Source organism: Anoplophora glabripennis, unplaced genomic scaffold (assembly GCF_000390285.2).
Source record: "Anoplophora glabripennis isolate ALB-LARVAE unplaced genomic scaffold, Agla_2.0 scaffold574, whole genome shotgun sequence".
NCBI lineage: Eukaryota > Metazoa > Arthropoda > Insecta > Coleoptera > Cerambycidae > Anoplophora > Anoplophora glabripennis.
This window is the reverse complement of record NW_019416667.1, coordinates 24,261-38,618: the sequence shown is the minus strand read 5'-3', so window position 1 is coordinate 38,618 and position 14,358 is coordinate 24,261. Positions and strand designations below refer to the sequence as shown.

Sequence of the window (14,358 nt, the reverse complement as noted above, 5' to 3'; positions counted from 1 at the left end):
TCGCGTAGCTCTGCCTAAATCAGGAACGCAAACTTATTTGTGGCGGTTTTGTACATTACCATTACCAAGGATTTCATAAATTAAAACAAACTACTATTAGTGCACAGGATTTTTTTCTAAGATTTCCGCCGCCAATATACATATTTATTTTTGTATCTTGTAATAAGATCAAAATAATTAGTCATAGAACAATTTTCCTCGAGTCAGTGACAACCCAAACTTAAACTTTAAGTTAGATCAGTTAACCTAAAACCCCTTAGAATATTTTATGTATTTACAATAAAACTGTTTTGCTGGTGATGAATTGACACTGGGGTATTTTTCAACTTTTTAACTACATCACAAAATAAAAATACATAGATAAAAAAGATGATACCGGTATTTTTCATTTTAACCTCGTTTAAATGAAGAAAATAAAATAATACAGTCATAAACAAGACTAATAGCTAAAATCTGTTATAATAAAATAATATCTATTAGCAAATTTAAAATAATGCATAAAATTATTATTAGAAATTCAAATATCAGTAATTGCTAGTTTAGAAATTAAAAAAGTTATTTTTACATATGTTATCAGGCCCACAGAATGTTAATTAAGTATTTAGATATCAAAATTGTCGAATAATATGATTTTAATAATTTGTATTTTGCAAAAAAAAATCTGTGACAAATCGCTCAATCTACCAACGAAAGGTTGCTTCAATTTCCTTTAATTATTAAATCCGGTAATGACCTCTAGCGGAAGATGCGAAATCAATGAATTTATACGCAAAAATTTGGTGCAGAAGTCGCTAATTTTGTTTGGAACAGTAATTTTATTTCTTTCACGTTAGCAGATAAATTTCGGTAAAATTAAAACAATAAGATCAAGATTACATTAAAACACAATACTCTGTTTTATCGGCTGTGATTGGTGCAATTTTTCACGAGATTATATTCAACCAATCAGCAATCGCATTATCTCGAGCGTAGATGTAACGATTTGTCATTGTTCACTGGAAACGAATTATTAATATTGGCGACGCCAAGATTTAGGGAATTTTCGTTGCCAGTACTAATCTTGCATTGCTGGGTTGCTTAAGCTCGATGGTCACATGGCTTGTAAACATTTTTGAAGGCTTTGTACCGCCCTATCGGTGTGCCAACAGACATTTAGTAATTTTCCTAATTTGACGTCATTTACATAGAATAAAATTTCGATTAAAATAAGAAAACAATTATTATCGGTTTAAATTAACTAGTTCCTTTATTAAAAATATTAAAATGATATAAGTATTTTTAAGAACATTCCCATTTTCTTTGTTGTTGAAGGAAACTACCCCATTGTTATTTTAAAGATATAAAAAAATCAACCAAAAAAAAAAATGTGCGCCTGCATACCTTTAACTTTCTTTTAAACAAATCAACCTTTTAACGCATCAGTTGAGATGCTTCACTAAAAATTAATTAACAATTAAAAGTAATACAAAGAAGGTTCACGAGTGCGTATGGTTCTATAGACTTCGACTGAAAAACTATTCTCTGAAATGTAACCAAAGGATCGTTACTCACTGTAATTAAAACAAAAACAAAAAATATATAACAAAACGTTGTTAGTGAATTATTTATTATCGATGAAAATGTCAGTTCGCTAACAATCTGTCCATAAATTTAAAAGTAAATTTGAAAGAGGCCGTAGAGGTTTATTTAAGAACCAGGAAGTGTATATTTCTATTAGAATTACTCATGACAAATGGCGGAAATGCTTTGAAGTTAGGAAGTATCAGAAATATACGCTATATTTCCTAGTTGTAACTAACGACTTCTTTAAATTGAACGGACACTATATATTGTGTTCTCGCTTAGGGATGCAGTCCATCATATTTACGAGTTTATAAAGGAGAGTTACAAGGTGTATCCTTAGCCTCGACGACCATAAAGGCACATCAGTGCGAGCCTTATAAGCATTGTTGAAGAAGAACAATAAAGGTATTTACTATTTAAACCGTACATGTAATATAGCGGAAATAATGGCGGTTTGCATGCATACACACGACTCCACTTGCAACAATTACTCCACAAGTCGGCTTACGTTTCCTTTAACTCCTAGCCAACGGACGTTTCAACAGCGTGAATTAATGGAAAGGGATTTTTTTGTACCAGCGGTATGGCAGAATCAAAACACGCCGAGGAACATTATTGTAATACATCGTTATTTTATAAAACAAACAGTTACATTTTCTATTTCTAATTAGTTATCTATTTTGGTTTCCCATAAATTGAGAAACTAATTCGTTATTTCTCTCTTAAGGTGCGTATCACCGGTACCCGCGAACAGCTGGCGATGACCCTGTTCACGAAATGTTTACGATAAGTTCGTATAGCGTTAGCATCTTTGTATTTGTTCACGTCGAGCTCACCAAAATTCCCGTCGGATGACAAAAGGTGCATTCCCACCGGCAAACATATCCCAAGGAGTTCGCACACAGTTTTACAAGGCCTGCTTGTGATAAGTTCGCGTACCTTGTAGTGGGCAGACTTGATTGACAATCTGAAAAACGTTGGGCGCCAACATGTAGCAGTCAGATTTTATTGAGAATCTGAACAATTTAGTAACCCTAAAGTCTATCTCACGTGTTAAATATTCTAATTAAATTACTAATAAAGTAACGGAACAACAGGGGAGGGGTTGCAGGTAATTAAGAGGACAACGTATAACATAATATATTTATTGATAAGATCATATTAATCCTCTCAAGCCTAATTCTTTAGATGTAATTGTACACACAGTATAGTCTGCACTACTTAAATATCTCTGAAAATGTTGTTTAGCATAGATTGATGAAACTAGGTCCAATGATGAAAAATTCACTAAATTGATATATAATTTTGTCAGACATAATTTCGACGCCACTGAATATTTTTAATATTAGAAAAGTATATTTCGAGTTATTGTTTTTTTAATGTTTAAGCTTATTACATAGTTGAATAAATCTGAAATAAGAAAATAAGAATTTTTGTTTTAAATGTATACCTATAGTAAACCAATATAACCATCAGTGTAGAAATTTTAGACATTTTTAGGGGGCTTTCGCTTTTTTTCAGACAATTAAAATGTTTACGCCAATGATTTTCCGAACTTTTTATAATTACATGGTATGATATTTAATGGATTTATTTGAACCAAGATTTGAACATACATTCCTATAGATTTACTTTGTACAGTAAGCTAATTTTAAATTTGAATTAATAATAATTAAAACAAAATGGAATACATATGTCTTTTTTCATAGAAGTAACATTAGGAATTGGATGCACTTATCCTATTTCCAAAATAGTCAAGTTCCATTGTAATTGTGAGATTATTAGTGTTTCCCAAGATCTCCGCTAATTCAGTAAATTTTTTCCTGTAATCAACTGTGTAATTAGCTCAAGTTTCTTCAATCTACATCAAACATCTTTGATCTTTGAAAAAATGATACTTTTTTAACTTTAACATCTTGTTTTTCGAAAATCAGTGGCTTTGGGCTTTTTATTCATCAAGGCGGGTATTTTATAGACAATCGCACTTTTAATAAGACAATGATAGAATAAGAAAATGCATCTAAACTATAAAAATGTTGAAATACATGGATTCCTTTAATTTTTCGCCTCGTTCGCGAAGAACATATAAACATCAGAAAATGTACCTTTCTTGTTTTGTCCAACTTTGTAAAGATACTAAATAATTGGGATTAATATGTTAATAGTTTCCTAAAAACATTCTGCAGGGTGTGATTATGTTTATAGTATAGTCTTTCCGAAGTCAGTTGAACATATAAAAACGCCTGGCAATAAAATTTAATGACTTTCATAGGCGTCCCTAAAAAGTTTTCTGCTAAAGGTAAAAAATTATAATAATTTGTATATAATGTGTGGAAAATTTCTATTATATGTTCATTTGGCAACAACATATTTTAATTATTTATGTCCTCAAAAAATTTTATTATATTGATGGTAAATTTCGTTTTGTTCCGATTCAAAAGGTCTCCAAAATGCCATGTTGTAATAATATTATTTCTCCCTCTCGTAATCGTAATATCAATGATTAATAGAAGGTGCCTATAATAAATTAAAATTACTTGAATCACATGAATTTCCGCATTGCTGCACTGCACTGCTGGGCAATTTGTCAACCACTTGTCAACAGCTGAGATTTATTGTCCAGTGGCCCAAGTGTCCAGTGTTTGTATTTCGTTTGCCCGCGCTCGCATTTTTCAACTGCGCGTTTACATTTCTACCACCTCCATGTTTAGTTTGATCAGACCTGTATATGGGTATGGCTAAATAAATATGGGAACAAGTTTTTCAAATATTTCAATGCCGAGTTGCTGCGTCAGCGACCGAACTTGGTTCATACTGTCAACCTCCTGGTTCTTCAATTGATATCGGAAAGACTATACCGTATGCGGTTTTCTATGTGTTCAACAGACGTGCAAAATTCAGGAAATCTACGAGGTAAAAATATGTTTTTGGATCCTAATTTTAAATGTATTTTCCGTTGTCTTATACCCCGAAGAAAACTTATACAACTGATACAGTGAAGAGATATTGTTTCTAACTTGCTTAGATTTTCTAAAATGCTGGACAAATAATTGCATATATAAATACCTCCCTTAAAGGATTTTGGATTAAAACATTCCACTTGAATTTATGACATGGAGGACTTACCACCCTGTAGGTAATTTTATACATATAAAGACAGTGACCCAATGACATGACAACAGGTAAAATTCTACATCCATAGGTTTGGTCTAGGTGTATTAAAGGTTATTTCTACAATACCTATGTGAATCCTTGAATTGGTTACATCCCGTTAATTACCTAAGTGGCCCGTAATGTTCAATAAAATATATAGCATCGTAAAAGTCTACAATGTGTCATTTGATTACTACAGCTGAGATTATCGCACGCACCTTAATTGATCAGTATGGCGAAAATATTAAATAATCTGTTGAAAAGACCCTACATCTTTGAAGAGTACTTACTTATTATATGTAAGGGCGATTAATAAAGCGTTTGAAATAACTATTTGGAGGGTGTAGCCCTCGTCCAGTATTAAATTACACTCACCAATATCTAGTAAATACCTTCGAATGATTTATAAATGTGAGAATTGGTCGAAACGGTAGAAGTAGATATTTACTAAATATATGTGTGTAATTCAATGCTGAGAGTATGTAGTTCTCGGAGTAGTTGTTTCCCACGATATCATTAGTTAAAATGTTAATTTCTAGAAATTTTCCTAAATTATTGCCAAATGTCCAGCTGTATGCTAAAGAAATAATAAGCTCACTTTGCACAAAAACCAGCATGAAACTCAGAAATTTCATAATTATCCAAAATGTGTTTACACTCTGGTAATAAGAGCAAAAGATGATTTCATTAAATATTTACAATATTATTTATTAATTTTAAAATATCAGATATACATAATATTTTTCATTAATATTCTTTGAATACCGTTAAAGTAAACTAAAAGTACAAAAGCGAATAATAATAAAAAATTAAATTAAAAAATTGGAGATGATTCCTATTAATGTTATTTTACTTTTGTATTCGTAACTGGAATCGGCATTAAAAACTTTATTCCACCTAGTGGAACAAATCTCGAGATTCTGTTCCAGTGAGAACTAAAAACAAATTACAAATTAACTGCTCGGAATTATTGTTTTCAACATGTTCCTTTATAAAGCCAGCTGATTTTTGGATGAATCTGGAACTAATTACTAAATACGATTGAAGGATTGCAACGAATTACAGAAAAAAATGGGTGATGATTTGCAAAATGTCCGAAATATGATTGTCATCATTTTGGGAATATTCCGAGATTAACAAAAACATTTTCACAGTTTAAGAACGAACCTGAACTTATGCAGCGACTCATTTTCCAGTTATTTCGGTATGGCATGTCTGCATCAACCGTTGTTGAAACAAAGGTGGGTTCATAAAGATATCCTCCTTTGACAAACTTGTTATAATTATACTCTAAAAGACATTAAGGTAAATAAAAATAAAAACAGCACTAGATAAAGACAATGCGACAAGGCAGGAGACGAGTGTGGTTCTCACGACGACGTAAGCGCTGCGTTTTACAACCGGTCTACACTGTGTTTTATTTCCTATGCCTTGTTTTTGCCACCGACAGTCGCCATTATCCGTTTCATACCGGAATAGTTACCAATTACAGGTAATTATTTCGTTTTTCTTGTTCGTGCCTACACACAGGTGCTTTATTTAATGACTCCGATACTGACCCGGCTATATAGTTCAACAATGCTTTGGGAATTATGGACGAATTACGATGATAAAGTATATCGCCTACTTTATCTTTTTTGTATTAAACGCAATCTTCACTTCCATGGTTACATTTAATATAAATAGCGCAAGTAATCATTATCTTCAATAATTATCACTCGTTCTCATTCATATTCACGAAGACAAAGACATAGAATGTCAAATTAAAATCTTTAATCACACACTGTTTACAAACAGAAATTAACCAAATTAAATCCAGGGCTTTTTCTCGTTGTTAGCTGAAACTGAAGTCATTAAATGTTAACAGAGGCTATCACCCCCCGTCAAGGCAATAAGAATAATATCCATGTTCTCTTTGATCATTCAGTTAAAATGAAAGATTTGCTTCATTGAACATTTACGTAATAAATCCGACCGTTTATGAAGACTCAAAGGTTGGCTGATTACAATCGGAACAATAAATATAATTTAAAAAAATCAAACAATTGAATTGTTCTTCAATACAACAAAATCACTCAAGAAAGTTTAAACTCAGGGCTATTCGTGGTAGAGTTATAATTACTGAAGCATTACAGTATCGATTTAGTTTACCGTAACAAATATAAACGAATTTATATTTCAACGGATTTTATATTTGAAACGCAACGTTCGGAAGTATGTAGTAACAGATATTTTAAAATCATTGTTATTTAATGCCTGAATCCTTTCTACATAATAGGGGTGTAATATTTGTTCCCGTAGCACACACGGCATGGTACTGTTAGATACACCCACTTCTCGGCCAATGTCTGCGCCTCGGATCATCATCAACGAAGTTTATGATGTTTTCGTTGTCGAAACATGTCTTTCCCGTCGTATGTCAGGTGGAAGTTCCTGGTATCCCGTAACCTTTGCCTTTTGCACTGTTCTACTAGGTTATCGTCTGTTACGGACAGCATACAAACGAGAAGTCTCATTTAAATTAATTGAGAACTGTCATTCTCCGTACGTTAACATCATATCTGCTAGTTCTTGATCAGAAAACATTTTATACGTAGGATTTCCTTGATTGTGGAGAACACATGGAATGTCAGCCAATTAGAGAAGCGCTTCACGCATGTAGCGGGTCCGAAGGATTCTGGCCATGCACGTGCACAAGATGCACAAGGTCGGGTTACATTTATGGTTAATATTCTTAATTAATTTTCTCGAAAACGGAAGCATTTAGATCATCAGTTGCTTAACAAAAGTTGCTCATTTTCGTGCTCTCTATCACCCTTTTCAAGGAACGTACTTATTTCAGAAACTCCCTGTGTAGTATTGTACAAAATTTCAACTGTATTTCAGAATAGTCAGTTTAAAAAAGATTGAAATGAGTTATGCCCCATTATACTGTAAAGAGAGCCAGTATGACTCAAGGTGACGTCATGCATAAATGTCATAAAAGTCCATCGAAAACTAGTCAGCTAGTGACTACGTTAATTTGTAGTAATTGATCCAATTTGATTGTTTAGTTTTAATCATTAGAAATATTAAAAAGGAGAATACTGCATTTTCTCAGTATAGAAGCATCTAACATTACTTAAAATGCGTTAAAAAATTATAAAATGAAATTTTCTATGCTCGTAATAATTTCTATTTTAAATTAAGCAAAATTTAACAAAATCCTTGAAGTTTTGAAAAGAACCGTTTTAGTGCAACTTTAATAATAAGACACTTATGTCTCGCTAATTACTAATTATTCATTTGGTTACAATTGGTAAATGTATTACGATGATATAATTAAACCATCCCTTGTATTACTTAGAGGGTTAAGTAAAACATAGGCACTTAAAATTATTCGCAAATACATCTTTCATTTTCCATCTCATTAATAAAACATTAATCGCGTGACTAAAGATAAGATGTTTGCGTTAATTATTAATAATGAAAAGTGATTATTAAAACTGGATTGAAAATTCAACGTCTGCACTTGGAAGAAAAATTTCTCTTGTATTTATCATCTTAGGTATTTTTTATAGGTATGTACTTATTCGGTTACGATGAAATATTTCTATGGATTTTTATTTAAATAAATATGGATACCAATATATCTGCAATGTTCGAAAAATTCAGGACTACATTCAAGTTAAACATTCTCAAAATATTAACTCAGTAATTGGGGTAATTACCGTCGATAGATAATTACTGACTTTACGCCATACATAGCGAACGGTTAAAAAACTGATTGGCAAAAGGTAAATGTGATTACGATAATAGTAGGATAAAATGAAATTTGATATACCTACCTATACATAAAACAAATTTATTATCTATTACATGGTAATATTTACACGCAACATTTTCAGGAAACCTATGTTGAGATTACCTAAATCTGGAATTCTAAGAAAAGTGCGCCGCGCCTTTTCCAATATGTAATAAATGTTTCCGTTTTATATTGCGTACAATCAGATACAAAAGCTCGTTAAAGTGACTGTTGTTTAATAATTACTTTATTTATTGTAAAATCTATAAGAATATTTACCTAAACACAGTGTGTAAAATTATTATTTTATTGCAACGGACGTGAAATACTCCCGACTTGAACACACATACATACATTTGACATTTAATGCGTTGTTCAAGTATGAATGCAAGGCCTACTAAGATTATTTTTTATCCCAAATTCTTAGCGGTTTTCTTTCGAAAATTTGACACAAGCGTTTTATGTAATTAGAATCACAATGCTTTTGTACCAAATAAAATGTCAATGAAATATACCAAACAGAATTGAGTTTTTTTTTGTAATTAAGCAATTGTAGTGATATAGGTAAACTCAATGAAATGAAAAATCTTCCAATTTTCTCACCAGTGGTGTACGTATGATGAGGAATGATATTCCGAATCGGAATGTAAACCATTAAATATGTTTTAATTTAATTTCCTGAATTTTTTAAATTGTTAGTGTTAAACTGTTCAATTATATCATATATACATATACATTTTTTTTTCTTTTGAAAGACAGCTTTATAACAATCAGAATAATAATAAGCATATTTTTAACAAAAAAGTCGTAAAATCTTTCCATTGCTATTAAAGTCCAAGTAGTGTTTCTTTTGATTTTTGTTTCTTTATCACACTCATGTGTTCATTCTTGGAAATTTAATTTCATATTTTCTATTCTGCTCAAGAACGGTTTACTGCGTTTCTTGAAAAAAAAGCACTAGTGACTAATTAATTATTTGGAATCAAAGGAAAACAAACAAAATGCAAGGAGAACTCATTATTGACATAAAATTTGTCCAAATTTGTGGACTCCATAGAGTCATAGGCAATCTATAGTACGATCGTATTCGATGCAAAGTAATAAATCATTGCCTGTCAAGGAAATCAGTACAACACATTTTATAGGGGGTTTTGGAAATTGAATAATTTCTTTATGCATTATGGATTAACAGTTATATATTTTTGAAGGACAAAATGAAAAACAAAGGCATCTCCTTCGCACATTGGGCGGCAGGACAACAATGCATTTATTACTCCCTTCATTATCCCTCATATGACTTGTGTCTTGTGTTTTTTGCGGCGGCGCGCGTGCCGGCCTGGCGTGGTCAGTTTCGTTTTGGTTGTATTGGTGCTGCGTGTTTCTCGCTCGCGATATTTGTGAGGTTATAACTGTTATAAGTGCAATTATATTTCTTTCGGGCTATATGTGTGTTTCGCGCTATTATTTGAGAATATGTGAGTGAAATCATATTTCTTGTGCTCCGTAACAAAAGTGTTTTTAGTGTTTTATTTGTGTGCTGTGTGTGTGTTTCGGGCTGTTTTTTGTGAATCGTGAATGCTATTATATTTTCTGTGCTAGTTTTTTGTATTATTATTGCTCTGTTGTCGTTATATGGAGAAATGGAGGCGGTGCCTGGATGTTCGCGAGCCGGATGTACTGCTGTAGGTACAAAAAAATCTATATTAAGTTACAGAGAAAAAACGGTAATATTAAATGTCTATAACACTTTAGAAAAGGATCATCCCATGAAACTGAAGACTGGTTTGGTGGAAATGTGTTATGGATATACTGGAGTAAGCGAATTATCTGTTTTCAAAATTTTAAGAGAGAAGAAAATTGAAGGAGACGTTAAGAAACCTAAAAAAGGGGGTGCAAAGAAGAAATTAATATTAAATGAAAATGAGAAAAATGCAGTTTGGCGTACAGTACATAAATCATAGAATTTATATTTTGTTTATAATTTGTTAACATTTCATGTTTCATAGAAAAATAACTTATTTTGTTGAGATTGGTAGAGAATTGTTGTTAGTGTTTTCATTTGATAGAATCATTTCATAGGATTTATATTTTGTTTTCATTCTGTAAATATTTATAGTATATCTGTTATACAAGGTTTTTGCTTTGAAACTTCGTTCTCCTTATAAAAAAAAGAATCGTAATGGGGTGCGATGAAGAGATCAGTTCACGTCTGGAACCCTGTTCCTACAAAAATCCCTTTATTTCATAAACTATTTGTTTTAAACGTAATTTATTATAAATCCAATTCGTTATTTAAATTCCACATATGTACTACATTTCACCTCTGTACGCGCCACTGTTTATTGTTCCCTGCTCTACGATCAAGCTCGCCAGGTTAGTATTTGACGTATAACCGACCACTTCGTACACTCGATGCACCTGGCCGACTACAGCTAGTACCAGAACACAGTGCGTATGCGGCGGTATTTCAGATTTTACATTCAATTTCATTTTAAATTTGAAACGGTTCATCTTAGGCCTCCTAAAAATGATGACACGATTTTCCTTTGATAAAAGACCGACAATTTTTTGCTCTACTTTGCATCGTATACGATCGTACTATAGTCGTTGCAGTTACCCAATAAAAAATAATGTATCCAACAATATCAATAAAAAACGAACAACTGATACATACATTGAATCATTGAAATATTACCTAGTATTTTGTTTATAAAACCTATGACATCGCTTTAGGCAAATACCAACACCAGTCAACCACGATACATTAATTTATGCATTCTAAGCTTTTAAAGCTGATATCTAGATATAATCGATAGCAAGTAAGACAAAGAATATAAGACAAACATTGAAAAAGCTTATGATGAGTGCACCTTTTTTTTCCTTTCCTTCGTTAGATCATCAAACAGATTACTAACCTAACATTTTTTAATTGTTTTCAGGGAGGATGGGCAAACCTTCGGAATATATTTAATAATACCAGAAATTAGGAGAGACGACTTTGGAGACTATGTTTGTGTAATAAGCAGTCCCGGAAATCCGCCAATAGAACGACGGGTCTCTGTACAAGAAACAGGTAAAATAATTCTTTTATAATCTATTTCAAATAGTTTTACACAACAGTACAATATTTAACAACTCTTTATTTCCAGTTAACAAAGAGGTGTACATTAATCCCAATCCTGTACCAGTCGGAAGAATGATCCTTATTATGTCTGCAATATTATTTGCTGGCCTAGCATTAATAATATTGTATCTTCGGTATGGACTGAAAGCTCAAGTACATATAAAGGATTATTTTACTCCTGTGGAAGAAAACGATGGAAAATCTAATGATGTTCTTATTGTTTACTCTCCAAAAGACTCAGATATAGCTCTGGGTGTTTTGATGGAAACTTTGGAAAAACGGTATAATTACAAATGCACCTCACGAGAACTACCTCCCAATTCAAATATGTGTAAGTATTTTTTATAATAAACAGTCTTTAGTTACCTAAGTATAAATTTATGTATGTTTTTATACTTTCAATTAGTGTACCTACTTACTATTTTAATCTTAGATGTCAAGTTTTATTATTAGACCAGGGCGGATCTGTCAAAATATCCCACTTCTTGGATGTAAGAGGAGGCATGCTAATTTTTTCTGGTTTACCATATGATAAAAGTGTAAATCCCTAAATCTGGGTGAGGTCCAGAACATTTTCAAAATTGCAAAAAGGTTTAAAAAATATCTGAATTTTTTACTTATATCTTGGAACCTATGCATTTTCGAAGAACATTGAAGAAGAAAAAAAGTTTTAGAATTGAATTTTGCACAATATACTGTAAGTTAAAAATGTGGAAATTTATTACCGATGTTGCAAAATAGCAATAATTGGTGAAAAAAAGGCAAAATAATAAGTTTTTTTGATAATTTAAAAAAATATTTTAATTGCTCCAAGGGCATTCTAATTTTGCTAAAAATAACTTTGAGTATAATAAAACAACATTCATTAAAATCGGTTCTATAGTTTTCGTAAAATAATTTTTTTTTCAAAATTTTTTTCAAGAAATTATTTTCATCAATTATTGCTACCAACATTGGTAATAAATTTAAACATTTTTAACTTCAACAAAATTTAATTCTAAAACTTTTTTTCCTCTTCAATATTCTTCCAAAATGCATAGGTTCCAAGATGTAAGTAAAAAACTCAGATAAAATAGGTAATTTTAAAAATTTTTTAAACATTTTTGCAATTTTGAAAATGTTCTGTACGTCGCCCAGATCTAGGGATATACAGTTTTATTATGTGTTGTACTGAAGGTAATCCAGAAAAAAATTGCTTGCCCCCTCTCACATCCACCTCAAAACAAATCTGCCCTGGTCTATATATTAGTCGATATATGAAGAAAAAAGAGCTATGTCATATTTGTTCCACCATAAAGTAGGTAGAACTAGTGTAACAAAGAAGTGACCAAAAATGGATACTATTTTTGAAACTGTTGCTTTAAAAAAATTGCTAATGAACTTATTAATTTGACAGGTGAAATATCTCAAAAATAAAAAAAATTGAATTAATCTAAATTGAAAAGAAGCAAAATTTGAATAAGGCATGTTGCTCTATTTTTATTTCAAGAATATCACATTAAATCGTGTCCCCTTCTTATTTAAACACCCTACATTTTTACAATAAATACCAAACATTGTTCCCAATTATCAAGCATTAAAACATTATTTAATTTATTTGAATGATGTTATTGTCATCTAATTTTCCCTGCTTTATCATAATAATATTTAATAGATAAATATAGGTTTTAAATATTTTAATTTTTATTTTTCAGGGTATTCTGATTTGCGAGAGGAAATTCAGAAGTGCCGCAGAATTATCGTTGTCCTTTCCCCAGCCGCCTTAAATGGAAATTGGGATACCAATAACGTGCAACAAGCTCTAAAACAACTTCAGTCACTGGATGCGAAATTAGTGTGTGTTTCATTAAAAACTCTCCCGAAAAATCAGAATGAAATAAAAGATTCCCAAGGCGAGACATTAGCCTCTCTAACTCACTCTATAGGAGTTATAATGTGGGAACGCAAACAAGATGATAAGTTTTGGTATTCTCTACGTTTAAGACTGCCTGCTAAAAGGAGAACTGAGTGTGAAGAAACTAAAAAATTAACACAGGGTGAGAATAATTTAAGACTGAATAGTGACTCTCAAGAGAGTCTGGATAATTTGGTGTAAACTATGTATGTAAATATTTATTATTAATTTAATGTTTTTTTTATAAACTGTTGTATTAAAAATATTTTTCTAAATAGTTTGTTTTTGCAACTTAAGTCCACGTTATGTTATTTGTATGTATCAGTAATAAATGTTACTCAGAATGAGCTTAGGTTGTACAAAGGGTTAATAATATGTTTATTCTATTATTTAAAGAGAACATGTTAGGCTCTTACATTGTTTTTTCCATGTAAGACATGCTTCAAGATTATTGTGATTTTTCCAAGTATTTTATGTTACAATTCTTAGTACTATATATTGTATAAAATAAATTTCATCTGAAAGAATATAATATCTTGATGTATTTTTTTGTTTTTATTATTACCTATCCCTTTCAATTTCACTTTTTATAAAAGTTTATTTTTTGTAAGTTAAATTACCTAAATAATTTTATACCAATTTAAATCTTTTGTTTTCGGAAACATAATTCATTTTATATCATTTTTAATGCAAAATGTAAAATGTAAAGTAGGTACAAAGTATTCAAATTAATTATTTAAATTATTTAAATTCAATTGAAAATTAAAAGAAATATGAGTATACAGGGTAATTCCGGAGCAATGACTCCCTGAATCTACCCCTGCAATACTTGCCATTTCT

The 14,358-nt window shown here is 31.2% G+C and overlaps 1 protein-coding gene across 1 annotated transcript in view; it reads left to right on the top strand.

Moving 5' to 3' along the window:
• LOC108913060 (X-linked interleukin-1 receptor accessory protein-like 2) overlaps nt 1-14,062 on the top strand; it is a 127,705-nt gene extending 113,643 nt beyond the window's left edge. Inside the window, exons 5-7 of the mRNA XM_018718526.1 lie at nt 11,440-11,573; nt 11,650-11,955; nt 13,319-14,062. Coding sequence (XP_018574042.1) covers nt 11,440-11,573; nt 11,650-11,955; nt 13,319-13,719 — 841 coding nt within the window. The 3' untranslated portion in view covers nt 13,720-14,062. The remainder of the gene's footprint in view (nt 1-11,439; nt 11,574-11,649; nt 11,956-13,318) is intronic.
• The last annotated feature ends 296 nt before the right edge of the window (nt 14,063-14,358 follow it).